At 43.0% G+C, this 22,432-nt stretch overlaps 1 protein-coding gene across 1 annotated transcript in view; it reads right to left on the bottom strand.

Moving 5' to 3' along the window:
* The window catches only part of LOC106987523 (aryl hydrocarbon receptor-like), a 64,947-nt gene that overhangs the window by 4,263 nt on the left and 38,252 nt on the right, over window positions 1–22,432 (bottom strand). The window contains exons 5-10 of the mRNA XM_053221824.1: window positions 17,755–17,844; window positions 12,775–12,901; window positions 9,764–9,906; window positions 8,934–9,136; window positions 7,930–8,039; window positions 7,637–7,778 (exon numbers count right to left, since the gene is read on the bottom strand). Coding sequence (XP_053077799.1) covers window positions 7,637–7,778; window positions 7,930–8,039; window positions 8,934–9,136; window positions 9,764–9,906; window positions 12,775–12,901; window positions 17,755–17,844 — 815 coding nt within the window. The remainder of the gene's footprint in view (window positions 1–7,636; window positions 7,779–7,929; window positions 8,040–8,933; window positions 9,137–9,763; window positions 9,907–12,774; window positions 12,902–17,754; window positions 17,845–22,432) is intronic.

Below are 22,432 nucleotides of genomic sequence, written 5' to 3'. Positions count from 1 at the left end.
TAGATATTGTTCTAATGTCTTATGATCACTATTGTTTCTGATGAGAAGTCCATAATAATTGGAATCATTGTTTCTTATATGTAATGTCCTTTTTATCTTAAATTGCCTTTAAAGTTTTCTCTTTATCTTTGGTGTTCAACATCTGACAAGACTATGCCTTGGTGTGGTTTTCTTTGTATTTATCCTGATTGGAATTCACTGAGGTTCTTGAATCTGCAGTTACAATTTTCATCAAATTGGGGAAGTTTTTGGTCATTATTTCTTCAAACATATGGACACATGCTTGCACACACACACACACACACACACACACACACACACACACACAGATGGATGGACAGATAGACAGATATAGATATATTGCCCACTCTGTTCTTTTTCAGCATTCCATTTACCTACATGTTAGACCTTTTGATACTGTCCCATAGATCCCTCAGGCTGTTTATTTCTTTTTTCAATCTTTTTCCCCCTCTTTGTTCTATTGATTGGATGATTCTATTCATTTAGCTTCAGGTCATAAACTCTCCTGTCATCTCCAATCTGTTGTTAAATCCACCCAGTGAGCTTTCTATTTTAGATACTACCTCAAATTTTCTGTTTCTTATAAAAAAAAATACATGGAAGCCCCAAAGAAAATGAAAACACAACAGTCCAAAACCTTTGGGATGCAGCAAAGGCAGCCCTAAGTGGGAAGTATATTGCAATACAGGTCTACCTCAAGATGCAAGAAAAGTCCCAAATACAAAACCTAACCTTACACCTTAAGGAGCTAGCAAAGGAACAGCAAATAAAGCCTAAAGTCATCAGAAAAAGGAAATTAATAAAGATTGGAGCAGAAATAAACAATATAGAAACAATAACAAGTAGTAGAAAAGATCAATGAAATGAAGAGCTGGATTTTTGAAAGAATTAATAAATTGATAACCTCCTAGCTAGACTTATCAAAAAGAAAAGAGAAAGGACCCAAATGAAGTCACAAATGAGGAGAAGAAATCACAAGGAACACCACAGAAATACAATTATAAGAGAATATTATGGGGACACCTGGGTGGTTCAGGCAGTTAAGCATCTGACTCTTGGTTTTAGCTCAGGTCATGATCTCACGGTTCGTGGGTTCAAGCCTCACACTGGGCTCTGTGCGGACAGTACAGAGCCTGCTTTGGAGTCTCTGTCTCCCTCTCTCTCTGCCCCTACCCTGCATGCTCTCTCTCTCAAAAAATTTTTAAGAAGAGAATATTATGAAAAATTATATGCCAACAAACTGAGCAATCTGGAAAGAATGGATACATTCCTAGAAACGTGTGAACTACCAAAACTGAAATAAGAAGAAATAGAAAACTTGAACATACTCATAACCAGCAAAGAAATTGGATCAGTAATGAAAAAATCTCCCAACAAAAGTCCAGGGCCAGATGGTTTCAGAGGGGAATTCTACCAAACATTTAAAGAAGAATTAATACCTATTCTTCTCAAACTGTTCAAGAAAGAAAGAAGGAAGGAAAGAAAGAAAGAAATGGAAGGAAAACTTCCAGACTCATTCTACAAGGCCAGCATTACCTTGATTCCAAAACCAGACAAAGACCCCACTAAAAAAGAGAATTACAGGTCAATATTCCTGATGAACATGGATGCAAAAATTCTCAACAAGATACTAGCAAATTGAATCCAACAGTACATTAAAATAGTCATTCACCATGATCAAGTGGGATTTATTCCTGGGCTGCAGTGTGGTTCAATATTCACAAATCAATCAATGTGATATACCACATTAATAAAAGAAAGGATAAGAACCATATGATCCTCTCAATAGATGTGGCAAAAACATTTGACAAAATAAAGCATCCATTCTTGATAAAAACTCTCAACAAAGTAGGTATAGAAGGAACATACCTCAACATCATAAAGCCATATATGAAAGACTCACAGCTAATATAATCCTCAATGGGGAAAAAATGAGAGCTTTACGTCACAGAAAAACAGTCCTTTTTCCTCAGGAACAGGACAGCGATGTCCACTCTCACCATTAATATTTAACATATAGTACTGACGGTCTTAGCCTCAGTAACCAGACAATAAAAATAAATGAAGGGCACCCAAGTCAGCAAGGCAGAAATCAGACTTTCACTATTTTCAGACGACATGATACTCTATGTAGAAAACCCCAAAGACTCCACACAAAAAAAACTGCTAGAACTGAAACATGCATCTAGCAAAGTCATAGGATATAAAATTAATGTACAGAAATCTGTTGCATTTCTATACACCAATAATGAAGCATCAGAAAAAGATATCAAGAAATTAATCCTATTTATAACTGTACCAAAACCAATAAGATATCTAGTAATAAAACTAACCAAAGAGGTAAAAGATCTGTACTCTGAAAACTATAGAACACTTACGAAAAAAAATTGAGGACACAAAGAAATAGGAAGGCATTCCATGCTCATGGATTGGAAGAACAAATATTGTTAAAATGTCTATACCACCCAAAGCAATCTACACATTTAATGCAATCCCTATTAAAATACCAACTGGGGCACCTGGGTGGCTCAGTCGGTTAAGCATCCGACTTTGCCTCGGGTCATGATCTCACAGTTTGTGGATTTGAGCCCTGCGTAGGGCTCTGTGGTGACAGCTCTAAGCCTGGAGCCCGCGTCAGATTCTCTGTCTCCCTTTCTCTCTCTGCCCTCCCCCACTTGCACCTTCTCTCTCTCTCAAAAAATAAACAATAAAATAAAATAAAATAAAATAAAATAAAATAAAATACCAACAGCATTTTTCACAGTGCTAGTACAGACAATTCTAAAATTTGTATGGAACCACAAAAGACTCTGAATAGCCAAAGCAATCCTGGAAAAGAAAAACAAATTTGGAGGCATCATGATTCCAGACTTCAAGCTATATTACAAAGTTTAGCCATCAAGACAGTATGGTACTGGCACAAAAACAGAACACATAGAACAGAATAGAAAACCCAGAAATGGATCCACAACTATATGGTAAAGTAATCTTTGATAAAGCTGGAAAGAATATCCAATGGAAAAAAGATAGTCTCTTCAACGAATGGTGTTGGGAATCCTGGACAGCAACATGCAAAAGAATGAAACTGGACCACTTTCTTACACCAGACACAAAAAAGAAATTCAAAATGGATGAAAGATCTAAACGTTAGGATACCATCAAAATCCAAGAGAAGAGCACAGGGAGCAACCCCTTTGACCTCAGCCAGAGCAACTTCTTACTAGATATGGCTCTAGAGGCAAGGGAAACAAAAGCAAAAATAACTATTGGGACTTCATCAAGATAACAAGCTTCTGCACAGTGAAGGAAACAATCAACAAAATGAAAAAGCAGCCTACAGAATGGGAGAAGATATTTGCACATGACATATCTGATAAAGGGTCAGCATCCAAAATCTATAAAGAGCTTATCATACTCAACACCCAAAAAACAATCCAGTGAAGAAATGGGCAGAAGGCATGAATAGACATTTCTCCAAAGAAGACATCCAGATAGCTAACAGACACATGAAAGGATGCTCTACATCACTCATCAGGGAAATAGGAATCAAAACCATGATGAGATACTACCTCACATCTGTCAGAATGGCTAAATTAATAACACAGGAAACAAGTGTTGGTGATGATGTGGAGAAAGGGGAATTCTCTTACACTGGAATGCAAACAGATGCAGCCACTCTGGAAAACAGTATGGAGATTCCTCAGAATGTTAAAAATAGAACTTCCCTATACTCCAGCAATTGCACTGCTAGGTATTTACCCAAAGGACATAAAAATACTGATTTGAAGGGGCACATGCACCCCAATATTTATGGCAACATTATCAGCAATAGCCAAACTATGAAAGGAGCCCAAGTGTGCACTGATTAATGGATGAAGAATACACACACACACACGGAATATTACTCTACCATCAAGAAGAAAGAAATCTTGCCATTGGCAACAACATGGATGGAGGTAGAATGTATTATGCCAAGCAAAATAAGTCCATCAGAGAAAGACAAATACCATATGACTTCACTCATATGTGTAATTTAGAAAACAAAATGGATGAATAAATGCAAAGGAGAAAAAAGAGAAAGAGGGAAACAAACCAAAGGAGATTCTTTACAATAGAGAACAAAGAGGGTTGATGGAGGGAGGTGGGTAGGAGATGGGCTAAATGGGTGATGGGCATCACTTATTGGGATAAGCACTGGGTGTTATATGTAAGTGATGAATCACTAAATTCTACTCCTGAAAACAACATTACACTATATGTTAACTAATGAGAATTTAAATAAAACTTTGGAGATGAAAAAAATTTGTTTCTTATAGTTTCTATTTTTGTTCTGAATTCATCATAGCAGTCATCATAGGCATATTTTCTTTCATGTCCATAAGCATAATTATAATAGTTGCTATAAAATTCTTATCTAGTGTTTGGGCCTTCTTAGAGCTGGTCTCCAGGGACTGCCTTTAGTTTTGAAACTTTCTTTCCTGTTTCTTCATATATCTGGTAATTTTGGGTTGCATCCTTGACCAAACAACAAGTAAATTTGGATTTAATCCTGGATATTGTGATGATATACTGTAGATTCTTATTCTGTCACGTTCCTCCAAAGACCATTGACGTTTTTGCTTTGTTGAACTTGACCGAAAATGCAAATTCTGTTTCCCTTGTGATGGGCAACAGCTGGAATCTGTTTGGTTTCTTTAGGCCTCAGGTTGGCTATCCATCCCACACATACATGGTTCAGGGGTGAGCGGATTTGGGCTAAGTTTATTCACAGAATTTGAGGGCTCTTTCTCTTCAGCTCTCTCTCTAGAAGAGAGAAGTTAAAAACTAGAAATTATGATTTCATTTTGCAGCTGCTGCGGTCACTGCACTCTCTGTTGTCTAGTTCTCATGTCATTGAGACCATACATTTTCTATTTGGGTGTTAACCTGCCCAGCCTCCAGGGCAGTCTTCCTTCAGACTAAAAGCAGTAAAACCCAGGAAACTCACCCAGTGCCATTCCCTTCTTTCAAGTGTTGATTCTCCAGTGACTGGTTAGTTGTTGTTGTTTTATAATATTTTGTCCAGAAGTTTTAGTTATAGCTGTTACTATAGCTGTTACTTATGGGAGGGCTGATGCAAAAATTACCAGCAGCAGAACTGTTCCATGAAAGTTTCACAAAAAGAGAATCAAATGTGGATAAAGTTTCATTGTAAAAGGTATGAAGGTAAATACCTTTCATTGTAAAAAGGTATGATTTAACTTTCCCTATCCTTCAAATGGTTACTCTGTTGCCCCAACCTCACTTACTTTGTCCTGTTCTGTGGATTTAAAACACTTCTTATTTGAGCAATTAATTTTTCATATGTTAACGTAGTTTTGTTTCTTGACACCTTGCTTCTTCATTGCTCTATCTGGTGCTAGGACAATCTGTGCTAAAGTCGGTGTTGCAGTAAGACTGGCCAGAGAATAATTTGGTACAACCTTTCTTGAAAGCCATTTGATAATAGTATCAAGGGCCTTTGAAATGTTTTAACCCTTTGACCTAAATATTCCACTCCTGAGAATTCTCCTAAGGAAATCAGAATAGCAGCCAGATATTTATATACAAAAGTGTTCATCACAATGCCTTCATAAAAATGGAAAAAACCCCTCCCTAATTCCAATATTTAATAAAAGGGTATGATGTATCCAAAGAGGAGTATACTGTACTGTCATAAAGATATTTATGGATACTTTTGATATGAGAACTTGCTTTCAACTTATTCTTAGGTGGAAACACCAGAATATAAAACTATATATAGAAAATAGTTTCAAGTATAAAACTTAAATATGAGCCAAAACATACCTGAAGGAAATACATCAATATATTGACAACAATTTCTCTGAGTAGTAGGATAACAGCTGATTCTCATTTCACTTTTGCAATGTTTTTCATTTTCTAAGTTTTCAAGAATGGGAATGTATTACTTTTATACTTAATGAAATCAACATCACTCAACAAAACTACTGGGTTCTGAACATCTGGTTCAGTGACGCCAAGGAGTAATAGAGCTGCTAAGAGCCACAGAAAATGCATACTGAAGCTCTCTTATTTTTGCAAGGCAGCAAACTGAGGCACATTTACGAGGTGCTTTATCTGAGACCAGGGTGAAATCAAGCTCAGAATCCAAGTGATTTGATGCAGTTCTATAACTTCCTGTGATCAAAGCATTATTCAGGAAGGCTGTAGGCTCAGAAAGCAGGAACGTTTTGTTATATGTGGCATATTTTGGCATTATTGGCTTTCTGGTCACTGTTCAAAATATGACACTAATTAGACCTGGGCCAGATAACTTATCTAGGCTCTTTCATCATTCCCTACATTTCCAATTGTGACCATCTATGTTATACATGTATGCCATAGACCCAAATGGGGTCTGGCCATGTAAGTTCACATGCTGAAAGAGAACACTTCGTGGTCTTAACATGTTGGTAACAATTAGACTCCTCTTGTTTGTATGCATATTACAGCTCACAAAGTATGCTGCAGATAGACGAGAAAGTGGCCATGAAACCCGGGTCTTCTGGACGTGAGTGGCAGATTTGTGTTACCCAGAACGGGTACCCTACTGAGGAGAACCTACAGAGTGATAGCTTTGATTCTCCTCTTCCCTAAAAACCACGTTACCAATGCAGAAAAGTGGCAAAAAAGTGGGGAAGTCAGGCTGAAGGAATGGCATTTCTGAGGAGAGACACATGGTCAGATTTTTGCAGAGTGCAATGGGAAGCAGTGACTTCCTTTGAATATAGCTGACGAAAGATTCTATGTTCAGAATTTGAACTCTGGGTAAACAGGAACCTGGGAATTCTCTGTAAGCAGTTTTCAGGGCCTTGATATGAGCAGCCATTTTGGTTTAGGCCCAAGGAGCCACGAATATGAGAATCGGTGACCCAGGCAAATACGAGAATTTGACATAAAGCCCTGTCCATGGTTCTTTTAGGGAAAAAAGGCGTGCATGTACATGCTTGCACTAATTGTTCAGCAGAAGCAGGCGAGTCCATTACAAAAGCCAAAGGCACACACGGATACTTGCGCTAGTCTCTTTCTCCTAGACTCCGCCAGCCTCACTGGGACAAGGCCGACTGAATCCATGGAACTGAACCCATGTGCTCACAAAGCGCCTCCCCTCCCCCTCGTGGAGTGCTCCGCCTACCCTACTGTTGGCCGAGATTGAGGCCCACGGGAATTGAGCGTCCAGTCTACGGCCAAACAACTGTAGATGAGCTGCAGCTTTACTTGGCCCCTGAAAGCTGGGTGGACTTCAGAGGCTGCCAACTCGAGGCTAGAGGAAACCTCGCTCCCAAGGCAGGGTTTCAGACCCTCCCTTCCGCTTCTCATTTGCATTGGGTCCTCTGCACAAGGATCTCGTTGTACCGTACGGGCTTTTAGTTACGTCTTGTTGCACGATTGCACTTACGTCGGGACCTTGCTTTTACGACAGGGTCCTCACAGGGGGACCTCAAGGACTTCATTTCTGTCGGGTTTCGCACTGCCGCTGGGCCCCAGCGACGTCGCGCCCTCACTTACGACAGGTCCCTCCACCCCCCCCCACCCCCCCCCCCCCGCGCCCCGCGTCCCCTGGGGCCGCACTTACGTCAGGGCCCGCTGCCGGGCGACGATGCAGTCGGGCTGGCCGCCACGGAACACCAGGCGGGCGTTGGACTGCACCCACAGCCAGCCGGCCTGCTTGGTGAGCAGCCGGAACACCGTGAGGCCGCTCTCGCCCGTCCTCATCACTGCAGAGAGAGCCTGCGCTCGCATCGGAGCTCGGACGCGCACCTGCCCTCCCTGGGAGCCCTCTGCAGGAGGGGGGGCAGCAGGCGGGGGAAGGATTTGCCCCAGCCCCGCGGGGCGGGGTTGGGCCCTGAGGGCGCCTCCCGAACTCACTCCGCACGTGATTCTCGGCGCAGTGCATCATGTCGGCCGCGTGGATGAACTGGTAGCCCGATCCTTTCCTGCAGAGTTCGCTGTCGGTGTAACCCAGGACCACCTTGCCTCTGTGCGGAGGAGACACCGCACTCCTTTATGTTACGGCCTTGCTGTTCATCCCTCAAACTCCTAACAGTTCTCCGTTGCAGCCTTTTCTGCTTTGTGCCCACCCACCGAGCGCCCAGGAGCGGTCTTCCCCAGGACACTCCAGGTCCGGCAAGGCTACCTCTCCTGCCACAGGGTTGGAGCAGGACCTTTAAGAGGCCTCCGCACTGACAGGATCGTCTCGGACACTTCTACCACACTTGTAATCCAAAATGCTGTTTAAGCCTGTGCTTACTTGCCTGCGCTGTGGAACAGGGGTCTGTCTGTACCTACAGTCACTCATGTGGGTGAACAAGTGAACGTTGGTTAAGGAGAAGTCCCACAGCTTTCATCAAAGGGCTCTGTGACTCCCCAGCATGCTAAGGACCAGTCTTTGAGTAAGAAATAAAACGTGCATATTATAGTTGTAACAACACATTGAATCACTTGCTTTCTAGAATGTGTTCTAAGGGGCATGTTAATTGATTTCCCCAAGAAAGGTTCAGTGGTCAAATAAAATTTGGGAAAAGTTGGGTCAAACCCAACTAAATTAGATTTTTTTATAGTGGGACTTCTTGGGGGTTCACGATGATTAGTTACTAGAAGTCTTTAAGAGGGAGAAAAGTATCACTAAGGATTTGTTCTCTGCATCACACTAACCTAAACCCCATATTCCTACATGGAAGGTTTGCTACACCGCCCCCATAAGCAGCATCTTTTAAACTAACATTACAGGACCTGTTTGGACAGGATTGGCCAATTGTTCATGCCTTGCCTTTGGTTCTAGATTCAGGATTTGGGCTAACTAGTAACTAGTAACTAGTGTCCAAGCACTCTTGGTTCCCTAGGAGTCACGATTTCTGGTCAGAGCGTTGTACCTGGAATCACAGGCTATAGGTGTGAAATCCAATTTGTGTTTTGTTTGGAAAAGAAATGTTTTGTTTTGGAGCTCCAGGATGGTGAGTGGCTGGCGAGGTGTTGCAATGGCAAACAGGGTGAGTTGAGGAGACATGAGGATGCCATCTTCTGATCTATTGTTCTGCCCAGGGAGGAGTTTAAGATGGCCATGGAAATTCAGCTCCTAGAAAAAGCAGACCCCAAATGTAATGAGAAGACAAAGGAGAAGAAGATGTGAAGTAGCTAAAACAGTTGATACAACTTTCCCTTTATGGAACTCAGAGGGTCCAGTGTCCTCCTTGTAGTTGAACAGGTAGGACTCCTCAGTATAGGTGTGTGCAGGCTTGGAGCCTTCTCATTCTGCTCTGCCCATCTGGCCCTGATCATTTTTCATGGCTTCTCCATCCTCCCTTAGGTCCTTGACCCACACAGCCTTTTTCATAGAGCCACAGAGTTGATTGAGCTGTGAGAGGGTGTACGATTCCAGGAATTGATAGGCACTTTTAGCTGATTTGGGGGATGGTGAAGAAGGTGTATATTAACATCCTGAGTTCACCAGGGATCTCCACTTAGGACTGTACTGTAGGTAACAGGTGTAACTAAATATCAAGTAAACATGTCCCATATCTTAACCAGGCAGAGGAAGGTTCAAAAGACAACCTGGGATTCTGAAATGGCAGTGAGCTGAAGGCCAGATGGCCCTTCCTGGGATGGTGAGGAAGCCTGGCTCACCCCTTGGGCAGTGTTCCATCTGAGCAGAGCCATGCTCTGTTGTAGGAAGTTCCTGAGCCTGTAAGGATAGCGTGATTACCAGAAACCCAGAAGAGTTGTCCAGCAGGCAGCGGAACCGACAGACAAAACTTCTTTCCAGATAGGAGGGGTCCTCCAAGGGCTGATGCTGAAGGCTGTCAGTGAGGGTGCCACTAAGTGAGAGACAGTTCTCTCCAGGCAGAGCTGGGAAGACAGAAAAGTGAGGAAGCTCTACTAGAACACTCTTCACCACAGAGCCAAAATATTTGTAGCTCTGAAAGAAGCTGGTGGGTGGAGAGAATGTGGGATCATAAGCCCTGTGGCCCAGTGAACCTTGGCCTTGCCTGACAGGATGACCTTGATTAGCCACTCAAGCTGGCTTTACAGTGTCATGAGGATCAAGTTAAAAATGAGATGATGTACATAACATACATATCCAGGAACCCTATTTGCTCTACTGTTGAAATACACCATGGAACTAACCACTTGTCATCACTTATACCTCTATTGTGCTGGCCAGTCTCTCATCAGCTGGGCAGACCGTCTAGGTCGAGAACAGCACAGACCCTGAACCCAGACCTGTTGTATGAATCTGGGCAAGTTATTTAACAACTCTATTGGCCCAAATTTTCTTCTCTCTCTTTAAGGAAAGTTATTATGAGAACTACATTTATATATGTAAAGCACTTGGAATAGTGCCTGGCACATCGTAACCTTTATACATTGACTGTTACTCTTGTCATTTTTTTCCTTTTCTTGTTTTAACTTTGCCATAGCCTTCTAACTGGTGTCCCTGCTTCGCCCCCTGCCCCTATAGTCTGTTCTCCATTCAGTAGCCAGAGTAACTTTAAAATATAGGTCAGATCATGTCAACTATCTGTTTAGAACTCTCCAGTGGCTTCCTACCTCAAAGTCTATAGTGGCCTGCACCCCTGCACCCCTTTCCCACTCAGTCACCTGCCAGTTTCCCATTCACTCTCTGTGCCCTTCTCAGTGTCCTCCTTGCCATTCTTCATCTATGCCAAGTCCACTTCTGCCTCAGGGACTTTGCACCCATGCTATTTCTTGCACCTGCACTGCCCTCCTCCATTTATCCGTAAAAAAGGATGCCACTTTGACTCGTTTTGGAGTGCTGGTTTAGCTTGCTCTCTTCCCTGTCCTAGGGGTTTGTATCCTTTGCAAAGGATAATAAAGGAAAAAACAAACTTTTGGGTTAAATACAAAAGTACCATTGAAGATTCATTAGAAAGTCAAAGAGGCAAAAACCAAATTTGTTATCTTGTGCTATAATTCTCAACCTGACAAGTATGATTATAGTTGTGCTAATGGTTTTGCCTTTGTCACATGAAAATTGATTTGTCTGGACTTTATTCTTCTGCAGAAGAATAAAGTGTAGCAGGCTAGGGAGGAACAAAGGCAGGTTTATGATCTGATAAATTTTACTACTTTTGTAATCTCCTTTAATAAAACCCCTAGCACATGGTACACCATCAATAAATGTTAGAACACATACACACATGTATAAAGCACACATCAACTGGAATTTGGATTAGTTGGGTGGTCTTCAGATATCTTTCTTCCATGTTTATAGCACTGCATTAAAATTTTGCTTGTATTTTGAAAAAATTATGCATATATTTATAAATATGTAGGTAGACTTCTGTATGGTTTCTGCTACTACAGAGGTATAAGGGTATAAAAAGTATTTAAAAACATGAAATTAGATGCAAAATTCCAGGCTATCCATTGTTAAGGACATAATTCAAACTTGGCAGTGTCAGGCAGTGTACAAAAGTCTGAGCTTCACACTTATGTTCCCTTCTCTTTTGACCCTAGCCAGTCAACACGGACATGGGTGGAGACACAGAAACCGCCCGCACAGAGGTCCAAGCTCAATGCTGAGGACAAAGTTCCTCCCTTCAATGAGCTGATAATCTTATGGGAAAGAAAAAAAGTGAAGTCCTGTTTTGTGATAAGTAACTTTACTCTGCTGGACTTATGGCTAGTCAAGACAGAATCTTGTGCCGAATGTCTGAAGTAGGAGCAGGCTTTGAAGAGAGATGGACTAAAATCACAGCAGCCAAAGCTGAATTGAGTTAAAGCTGTATCTTACGAATTTACACAACCATATATTATAGTCAGCCTTGTAAGTTTATTCTTGCTTAATATTTTTGGTTATCTACCACAAAAAGGATGTCGTTAGTGTGCAAATATTGGCACATAGATTCACTTTTTTTTTCTAATTGAAGCCTCTGTTTGAGTATTTTATTTTTTTCTAACCATCCGTCACAACAAAGCACAGAAGAGCCTTTCTTTGCATCCTCTGTGGATGCATTAAGTGTACTCTAAATCCTTGGAGAGGGGTCCTGTATCTGGATCTACAAAATGGCATTTACTTGTAAAGAACAGTATTGCCTTTTGCCTATGGTATCCCACCAGTTGGCAGAGTAACACGTTATGGCCACAATGGCCACCTAACTTGTATACTCACTAGATACACAAATATGAGTCCGTGCCAGCTTGATCATTGTTCAGAGGATGCACCTGCCTGGGCAAGTAGGATATTTCCTCCAGCATGAGTCTTATCACCCACCAACTGGGTCCATCTGGGCAAGCATCACTCTCTTCATCTGAACATTCATTTGTTCAAGCAGCTAATGTTTACTTTGTCTCAGACACTGTTCCAGGCGCTGGGAATACATCAGTGAACAAGATCATCAAAAATCCCTCCCTGCATCCTACTGGTAGTAAAATCAACAGGTACTCATGCCTCATGCATAGTTTCCAGTTCCTCGGAGGACCAGATGAGGTCACAGATATGAGATGTAGAGTCCTGTGCCAACGCACACTACCTGATTCGTGATTGCAGTCCTTCCTCCTCTCTTTCCCTCATATTCGTGGGACTTAGTGAGTGCTCGATCATTGCTTAATGAAATCTACATCTGAGTGAGAAAGCCTGACTTCCTCATCTAATTTCTTCCTCACAGAAGAAACACATGTATACCGTGTTGAAACACATGTAGAGGATTGATTTTGTATTTGCCCTTCTCCCCCCAAGCCTTCCTGACTTACGGTGGTTGTCCTGCTCTCCCTCTCTGCTGATAGGTGCTGCATCTGGAGGCCAGAGAAATTGGCTCTGGAACATGGCTCTATCCTCCTTGTGGATCAGCTCGAACACACTCTGATAGATGACATCTGACTGCAAAGACCAAGGGGCAGTGTCACACTCCAGGGGATGCTTCTTTCCTTCCTGAGGCCAGGTATGACCTGTTCACCTCCAATGAACCTAAGTCACGTCTAGCACCTCTGATCCTTCCAGGCATCGTGTACTCACCTGTCTTTGTCCCTCCCCATCCTGGGTCTGGTTGGTGCACTGTTTCTGTTTTCCTTCTCTGGTTTTGTACAGCCATCTTATCAGGCTGCTGCTGTCCCCAGACCCAGAAAACATCCATGAGGTGGGCACTCCCATGGTGTTGGAGGCCATGTCTGTATCCTCTCTTGAAAAGGGTGGCAGTGCTTGGGGCCAAGGGAAGAATGACTGTCTAGCAGACAAGTCACAGGTCATTAGCAGGGAGATGTCTGAGGTGGGGACACCCTTTGGAAGCTACTGAATAGCCCTGGAGAGTTGGCTTAAAGTTCTATGGAAGGAGAATGTTGAGCTCTTCTGGATAACAAAATTAAACTGGATTAGAACAAAAATCTCATTTCCAGGGAGAGCCAAGTTTGTTCTGTCATTTGTTGAAGGAGATGAGTGAATATAAATGCTAATGTATTTATACATTATATAATGTATTCACTCTAAAGAAATGGGCTCAGGGGCACTGCAGGCAGGGGGCTCAGTCGGTTGAGTGTCTGACTCTTGATTTTAGCTCAGGGCATGATCTCATAGTCTTTGGTTGGAGCCCTGTGCTGGGCTGAATGTGAAGCCTGCTTGGGATTCTCTCTCTCTCTCTCTCTCTCTCTCTCTCTCTCTCTCTCTTTCTCTACCCCTCCGCTGCTTGTTCTCTCTCTCAAAATAACTAAGTAAACATAAAAAAAAAAAGGAAATGGGTTTGGCAATGTAGTGACTTGAATGTGAACAAAATTTAAGGTATCCTATCCCCATACAGATTTTGCAAATATTTTACACATAAGGAGAATGTTAAATTGTTTTCAAGCCAGTTTGCCTTGAGAAGTCTTACTGTATTCCTTGTAAATCAAGCAGGTTTAATTTTAAAAATGTAATAAGTCAGAGCGCCTGGGTGGCTCAGTCGGTTAAGCATCCAGCTTCAGCTCAGGTCATGATCTCATGGTTCATGGGTTTGAGCCCCATGTCGGGCTCTGTGCTGACAGCACTGAGCCTGGAGCCTGCTTCAGATTCTGTGTCTCTGTCTCTCTCTGCCCCTCTCCCACTCATTTTCTCTCTGTCTCTCTCTCTCTCTCTCTGACAAAAATAAACATTAAAAAAGTAAGAAATGTAATGAGTGTCTCTACTGTTGCTTGTAGTGAATAATTTATTAAGTTATGTTTTATTTGAGTATAGTTTGGGATTATTCTTGATCTTCTGAGAGGAATTAAGTGCAGCTGAAAGTTTTCTGTCAGCAATAAAAAGTTTTTCTGGCCCAAATTCTACCCCAGATAAGTTATTCTTCTTCACTCTTCCCCTGCATCTCTGAACCCACACAAAGCATGATCTTTAGAAACCTGTTGTATATAACCATTTTCTGCACTAAATTCAGGGAAAATGAACTTTTCAGGAGCATATCCATCCCAGCACATGGCATGGTGATAAATATTTACAAGCATCTGGCTTAGCTGATGAAAGGACAGAGACATTGTATGGGCCTCCAGGCTGGAAGGAGGTGAAGGGCCAATGGCATGAAGATTGGGGGGGAAATAACAGAGATGGCAGCATGGGGGCTGAGGCCAAGGGAGGTGGGCTTCCAGGGGACCACCAGGGCAAAACAGAACAGACAGCATGGAGGAATGCAACAGTGCTCTGACAGTGCCCAGCACCCGACACATCCGTGCTCCCTGCTTCTACCTGGTCGAACTCTAAAAGCCATACACAGCACTGGTGTGGGAGAGCTGTGCACAGAGGCAGAGGCCACAGGCAGTGACCCTGACTTCTCTCCTGTTCACCCACATTGCTGTCGTTCTGTCTGCAGCTCTTTTCACTGCCCCTGGAGGTTCTGAACTGGAAAGCATCACAGCAGGGCAGCCCTGCCTCCCCTAACCACACTGCACAGAGAAACCCATTGCATTTCTTGGATATGAAGGGCTTTAGCCAAGTTTATTTTTTTCTTTCTTTTGTAAAGTCTTCTTATAAGGGTCCCTATCTCTGAACCCTCCCTCACATCACGTTTGTCCTCAGCAAGGGCAAGGAGGCAGAAAGTTCGATGCTGACAGTGTGGGTGTGGCAAGCGCTCAGGCCTCAGGTCTGTCTTTGACAGATAAAACTCCTTCTCAGATTCTCAGCTGAAAACCAGATACAGCATAATGGTACTGACTGACATTTTTTCTAAAGGAAAGGTGAAAAGACCGTAAAACTTCTCAGCAAGTGTCTTTTCATCACAAGTGAGGCGTAAGTCCAGAGCTGGTGTGGGGTATGCTGCGCACATCCATGAGTGCAAGGTGGGCATGGGAATATGTGAGGAGTGGAGATGGAGGGATTTTGAGTCTTCCTATTGCCTTGATTTCAGAAAACCTTCTGTTACTATGGCGTTTTATGAACCCCTTACACTGCATGGTATTGTTGGTGAGCGATGCACTTGCACAAGCATGGCTGTTTTTCAGTCTGCATGGCAGTTGTGTGGAGCATGGAATGTCTTCCCTCAGCATCAGCAATGAAAATGCCCTTCAGGTCTCCAGCTGCAGGGAGTATAACTGAGACACGTCCCAGCTGCTGCCCACTAAAATCCACTGTGGCGGCAACCGTAAGGCAGGCCTGCTCCTGGGAGATGGGACTTCTCTGATGGGCAACTTGGCCATGAGGGCTCCCCTTTGGAGCCTGTTCAGCTTCCTGAGAGCTGTACAGTTGGCTAACTCTCCTTGCCAGGGTCAGGTCAGAATTTTTAGGACATAACAATTTTTACACCCTTGCAGGAACTTCAGAAAATGGGACAAACTAAATGCTGGGATGGCTCTTAGAGGCTGGAAAAAGCCAGTGGTCAGTGAGAGGGTAATACCAGAGTTGTCCTGGCAGATGGCAGAGAAAGGGACAAAAAGGCTGAGTGAAATGGGTGTGGTGGAATGAATGCAATTCATCAGTTCAGAAGACCCACCAGAGATTGCATACCATGTGAGGGCCCAGGGACATACCACACACCAAGGCCTACAGGAGTGCACTACTGGAGGGGCCCCATCATAAGAAATTTGGTATTAAGGTGACTGTTCTTTTCAGGTCAGGGCTGATGGTAGGAGAGGAAGACACTGGGGTGGGCTCATGAATGTCCATTGGGATGATGGAGCCCTGAAGTAAGAGAGGTCAGATGGCAGCAATTACTGACCAAGCCTGTAGGCTTCAATTACAGTGGTGGCCAGCAAGGTAGAAGAAATAATCAAGGGGGCTTGGACCATAGGGACTTGTGGAGATGGTTAATAGAGCATGGCATCCCAAGGGGCAAAAGAGATGGGCAGCCAACAACGATGCTGCTTAACATCTACAATTAAAGGCAACAAAGGAGGGTCAGTAGGCTGGGGGCTGTTACCTTGATGAAAAATGACAATCCTTTGCTCAGTTTCTGGACCTGAGACAAATTTCAGATCTGAAATCCACTGGCTGAAGAGGGGGCATGGTCCCTAGGAGGAAGGGCCCTACAATGCCATGGTAAGATATTGACCAGACCTTCTATCCAACAGCACCACTGTCCATGACCTCCTTGAGATATGTATGATATTGCATGTGATTTACTATCTTGACTGGAGTCAGTTTGGGGGTAGGTTCAGGTAGTTTCAGGTAGTTTCAGGGGTTTCCCCTTGGCCTTTTGTATTTCGATATATCTCACTCCATGGGCCAAGGACCCAGTCTGGGGGTTACACCAGCTGTCAACTAGATTGATTCCAATTACATGCTTATGGAATGGGTAAATGACCACTGGGTGGGTCCTGACACTTTGTGGGTTTGCTGTGAGCCAGACTTTAGCTGGCACTTCAGGTATTATCTGGCCCCCATGGGCCTTCACCCTGATGTGAGGACCATGACGGCACTGGATACCGGGACTCAGACCCTTCAGTAGTGAAGGTTTGCATCACACCTCTAGCTAAGCCATCAAGGTGTGCTGAGGTGATGGCTGAGGGTGAGAAGAATTCAGAATGGAGAGCAGAGGAGTTCCAGGTGCTACTCTGAGACCAGCTGGAGTTTGTCCCACTCACCTCTCTTTTTTGAGGTTCCCCCAGGGAGAGAGGCTCATAGGAACCAAGGAGGATTTGCTCCGCAAACCCTGGTGGAGGAGTAGACTTGTGAAGCACAAGAAGTGAGTGTGATGGCCATGATAATGTGCCTCTTAGGTTTCTGACTGAGGTTATTGTAAGGTTGCCTCTCTTTGATGTACCACTTGTTTGTGCTGGGGCCACAATTCCTATGGATTGCCCCCAGCCAGTGACTAAGCATGGTAGGGACACCAAGGCAGGCCTGTTCCTGGGAGAAGAGGAGCTTGCCTGCCGCATGACTTTGGATTGAGGATGTCCCACTGGCCCTGCACTGCAGTAGAAGACTCTTCCACCCACCCCCGTTCCTTCCTGGTCTCTTGCCCAAGGGACAGACCTGCTTTCCCCAACCCCTGCTCCCTCTTGGGTCCTCCCAGGATTTTCTCCTGAGAAATCTCTTGTTCATCTCATCCTACCTTGGCATCTGCTTCTCAGAGGATATGGGTTACCATGCCCTCCACTGGATGAAAGAAGCCAGTGCTCTAGGAAGGCTCAGTCAAAGACATATGACGTACATGTGTGGGACTGAGATGGAGACCCAGGTCTTCAAAATTCCATTACAGCCCCATGTAGACAAGCATTACATGGCCCTGCCTCACCCCCTAGATTTGCCAAACTCTTCAACTGAAAAATAAAACCACTCACTTGATGAAATCCCAAGTAGTCCTGGACCGTGGGAGAGACGTATAAAACATAGCCATCCTCTGTAACTGCCATGAGGAAGCCGTTGAGGGCCTGGGGAGAGGCAGAGAAGAGTTAGTTCAGATTTTTCCTCATTTCTGTCTTGTGGAGCTCCCGAGGGCTGGGATCAGGGTTGTTAGTTGTTTCTGTGAGCTTTCTTTTGGTGCCACTCATACCCTGAATGGCCACTTTTAAAGCAGGGCCTGGGATATCTGGTTACTCATATCTGCTGACTCATGCCAGCTCCCAAAAGAAGGCACAGTGTGTGTGTGTGTGTGTGTGTGTGTGTGTGTGTGGCATCAAAGTACAGCCAAATTCCAGCTTCAGTCTATTGAGAACACTGCAAACTGAATTAAACAAATACACATGCACATGGGCTGTTTTCCCCTCTGCATCTCTGTTGTGGGTCCCACCCTTTGGTTACACAAATCCATTGAAGTCTTCTCATCTGTAGTGGACGACAAAACTGCTCCTTGTTGTCTATCAGCTGAGGCTGCATGTTGGTCTCACCCCAACAGGTGGCTAAAAAAAGTGCTTATTGATCCTCCAATCCCTTCTGGGAGCCACCCTATTAGAAACTTGCAGAGTATACATTTTTAACCATTTCCTCAGCAGATCCTAAGGAGGCATCCAATCTTAGGACAGTTTTGGTTGTGACTGAGATGCATTTTAATTTTAAGCTTTCAGTTGGAAACATTTTTCTATACTTATGTCAGGGAAACATATACCTGTAGTTTAAAGCCACTCCCCATCCCCAACATTTCCAGGTACAGATCACAAACAAATGCTCATTAGGAAAACTGAATTTATTCAGCGGTATTTATTGAACACACATGTTCCCAAATCTAAGCCCAAGCCAAATGTGACAAACAGCCATTGGCCTCCAGGAGAAAAGAATTTACATGGGAGACAGGCTCAGTGGGGAGCACAGAGAACAAACAACACAATGCAGCCTGCTGTGCGTTTCACAGCAAGATGTAGGGGCTTTGGGGGTCTAGAGTTCACAGAGGAAGGTGGGATCTGGGCCCTGGCAAGAAGCCAGAGCTTGGCCTCAAGACTGCAGGTGGTTTAGCTTGAAGGAAAAGAGCATTCCTGGGATGGGGTGTTGCGGGGGGGGGGGGGGGGGGCGCGGCAGGACGTATGTGCCAAGTTTAAGGTGCTGAGTGACTTCCATGTACTGACCATAGAAGAAAGTGTAAGAAGGTGAGTATCAAAATTTTTTCAGAAGTTATTTATGGTGGTGTGATTTTTGCCTATCTTTATAATTTTCAAATATGAATAAGCTCATTTTTTTAAAGAATATGAACACATGAGCTTGTGGATGGGAAGAGATGTGCCTGGAAGAGGCACTAACCTTGTGTGGTGGGAATAGACAGGACTTCACAATATTTCATCTCAAAATATCCCATTTTTCCTGCTGTCTGGTCCCCATGGTGGGGACTCTGAGAACCCTGCACGCCTTGGGAAGAGGTGATTTAACAAAAAAATGGAGGACTCTTCCTGACATTTTTGTTTCAAAGGCCAAGTTCTCAGGCATCAACAAAGGAAAGACTTAATGGGTCAGTCAAGACAAGAGCCTGGCCAGTGCTGGATGACAGGACATCAGCACAGCTCCCTGCCCATGAGACTTGAGAGGGCCTCCAGTCTATGTGAGTAAAGATTCAAGAGAGAAGTGAAGAGAGCTTGTATGCTGGGAGGTCCTGAGAAAGCTCAGGAGGGTGGGCATGAGGGCTGTTCTCTCCCATGGAGGATGGCAGAAACCCCAGATAGATTTGAGGTTTGAGGGGCTTTAGAGAAGATATTTTTTATGTTTCTGCACACTTAGGGGTTCTGAGGAAACCTTACTGAGACCTGGGAACATGGGGTCATCCTAGGTTGTAAAAATGTAGACAATGGTCTTATTGTTACCATAGAAAAGTTTATTTACATTGCAAATGGTTAGAGTAAGAACTCATGAACCTTTCCAAGGCTTTTATCCTTCTTTTCAGGAGGGGAGGGTAACAGCTTGTGTTTAATTTTTTTTCTATTTTTTAAAAATTTGATTTAATTAGTTTATATCCAAGTTAGTTAGCATATAGTGTAACAGTGATTTCAGGAGTATATTCCTTAATGCCCCTTACCCATTTAGTCCATCCCCCCCCTCCCACAACCCGTCCTGCAACCCTGTGTTCATTCTCCATATTTAAGAGTCTCTTATGTTTTATCCCCCTCCCTGTTTTTATATTATTTTTGCTTCCCTTCCCTTCCCTTCCCTTATAAAGTCCTCATATGAGTGAAATCATATGATATTTGTCTTTCTCTAACTGACTAATTTCATTTAGCATAATACCCTCCAGTTCCATCCATGTACTTGCAAATGGCAAGATTTCATTCTTTTTGATTGCTGAGTACTGCTCCATTGTATGTATGTATGTATATATATATATATATATATATATATATATATATATATATATATATACCACATCTTCTTTATCCATTCATCCATTGATGGACATTTGGACTCTTTCCATACTTTGGCTATTGTTGATAGTGCTGCTATAAACATTGGGGTGCATGTGTCCCTTCGAAACAGCATACCTGTATCCCTTGGATAAATACCTAGTAGTGCAATTGCTGGGTTGTAGGGTAGTTCTATTTTTAATTTTTTGAATTCCCACAAGCAGTGCAAACATCTTTGCCAACATCTGTTGTTGCTGGAGTTAATGTTAGCCATTCTGACAGGTGTGAGGCGGTATCTCATTGTGGTTTTGATTTTTATTTTCTTGATGGTGAATGATGTTGATCATTTTTTCATCGTCGGTTGGCCATCTGGATGTCTTCTTTGGAGAAGTGTCTATTCATGCCTTTTGCCCATTTCTCCACTGGATTATTTGTTTTTTGGGTGTTGAGTTTGTTAAGTTCTCTATAGATTTTGGACACTAACCGTTTATCTGATATGTTGTTTGCAAATATCTTTTCCCATTCCGTCGGTTGCCTTTTAGTTTTGTTGATTGTTTCCTTCACTGTGCAGAAGCTTTTTATTTTGATGAGGTCCCAATAGTTCGTTTTTGCTTTTGTTTGCTTTTGTAAGAAGTTGCTGCGGCCAAGATAAAAGAGGTTTTTGCCTGCTTTCTCCTCGAGGATTGTGATGGCCTCCTGTCCTACATTTAGGTCTTTCATCCATTTTGAGTTTATTTTTGTGTATGGTATAAGAAAGTGGTTCAGGTTCATTTTTCTGCATGTCACAGTCCAGTTTCCCCAGCACCACTTGCTGAAGAGACTGTCTTTATTCCATTGGATTTTCTTTCCTGCTTTGTCAAAGATTAGTTGGCCATATGTTTGTGGGTCCGTTTCTGGGCTCTCTATTCTGTTCCATTGATCTGAGTGTCTTTTGTGCCAGTACCATACTGTCTTGATGATTACAACTGTGTAGTATACGTCGAAGTCCGGGATTGTGATGCCTCCTGCTTTGGTTTTCTTTTTCAAGATTGCTTTGGCTATTTGGGGTCTTTTCTGGTTCCATACAAATTTTAGGATTGTTTGTTGTAGCTCTGTGAACAATGCTGGTGTTATTTTGATAGGGATTGCATTGAATATGTAGATTGCTTTGGGTAGTATTGACATTTTAACAATATTTGTTCTTCCTATCCAGGAGCATGAAATATTTTTCCATTTTTTTTGTGTCTTCTTCAATTTCTTTCATAAGTTTTCTCTAGTTTTCAGTGTATAGGTTTTTCACCTCTTTGGTTAGATTTATTCCTAGATATTTTATGGTTTTTGGTGCAATTGTAAATGGGATCGATTCCTTGATTTCTCTTTCTGTTGCTTCATTGTTGGTGTATAGGAATGCAACCGATTTGTGTACATTGATTTTATATCCTGCAACTTTGCTGAATTCATGGATCAGTTCTAGCAATTTTTTGGTGGAATCTTTTGGGTTTTCCATGCAGAGTATCATGTCATCTGTGAGGAGTGAAAGTTTTACCTCCTCCTGGCTGATTTGGATGCCTTTTATTTCTTTGTGTTGTCTGGTTGCAGAGGCTAAGACTTCCAATACTATGTTGAATAACAGTGGTGAGAATGGACATCCTTGTCTTGTTCCTGACCTTAGGGGGAAAGCTCTCAGTTTTTCCCCATTGAGGATGATATTAGCGTTGGGTCATTCATATATGGCTTTTATGATCTCCAGGTATGATCCTTCTATCCCTACTTTCTTGAGGGTGTTTATCAAGAAACGATGCTGTATTTTGTCAAATGCTTTCTCTGCATCTATTGAGAGGATCATGTGGTTCTTGTCCTTTCTTTATTGATGTGATGAATCACACTGATTGTTTTGTGGATATTGAACCAGCCCTGCATCCCAGGTATAAATCCCACTTGGTCATGGTGCATACTTTTTAAAATGTATTGTTGGATCTGGTTGGCTAATATCTTGTTGAGGATTTTTGCATCCATGTTCATCAGGGAAATTGGTCTGTAGTTCTCCTTTTAGTGGGGTCTCTGTCTGGTTTTGGAATCAAGGTAATGTTGGCTTCATAGAAAGAGTTTGGAAGTTTTCCTTCCATTTCTACTTTTTGGAACACCTTCAAGAGAATAGTGTTAACTCTTCCTTGAATGTTTGGTAGAATTCCCCTTGAAAGCCATCTGGCCCTGGACTCTT

Source organism: Acinonyx jubatus, chromosome C2, assembly GCF_027475565.1.
Source record: "Acinonyx jubatus isolate Ajub_Pintada_27869175 chromosome C2, VMU_Ajub_asm_v1.0, whole genome shotgun sequence".
In the NCBI taxonomy this organism is placed as follows: Eukaryota; Metazoa; Chordata; class Mammalia; order Carnivora; family Felidae; genus Acinonyx; species Acinonyx jubatus.
Note: the sequence above shows the minus strand (reverse complement) of the source record. Positions and strands in the feature narration are given on the sequence as shown.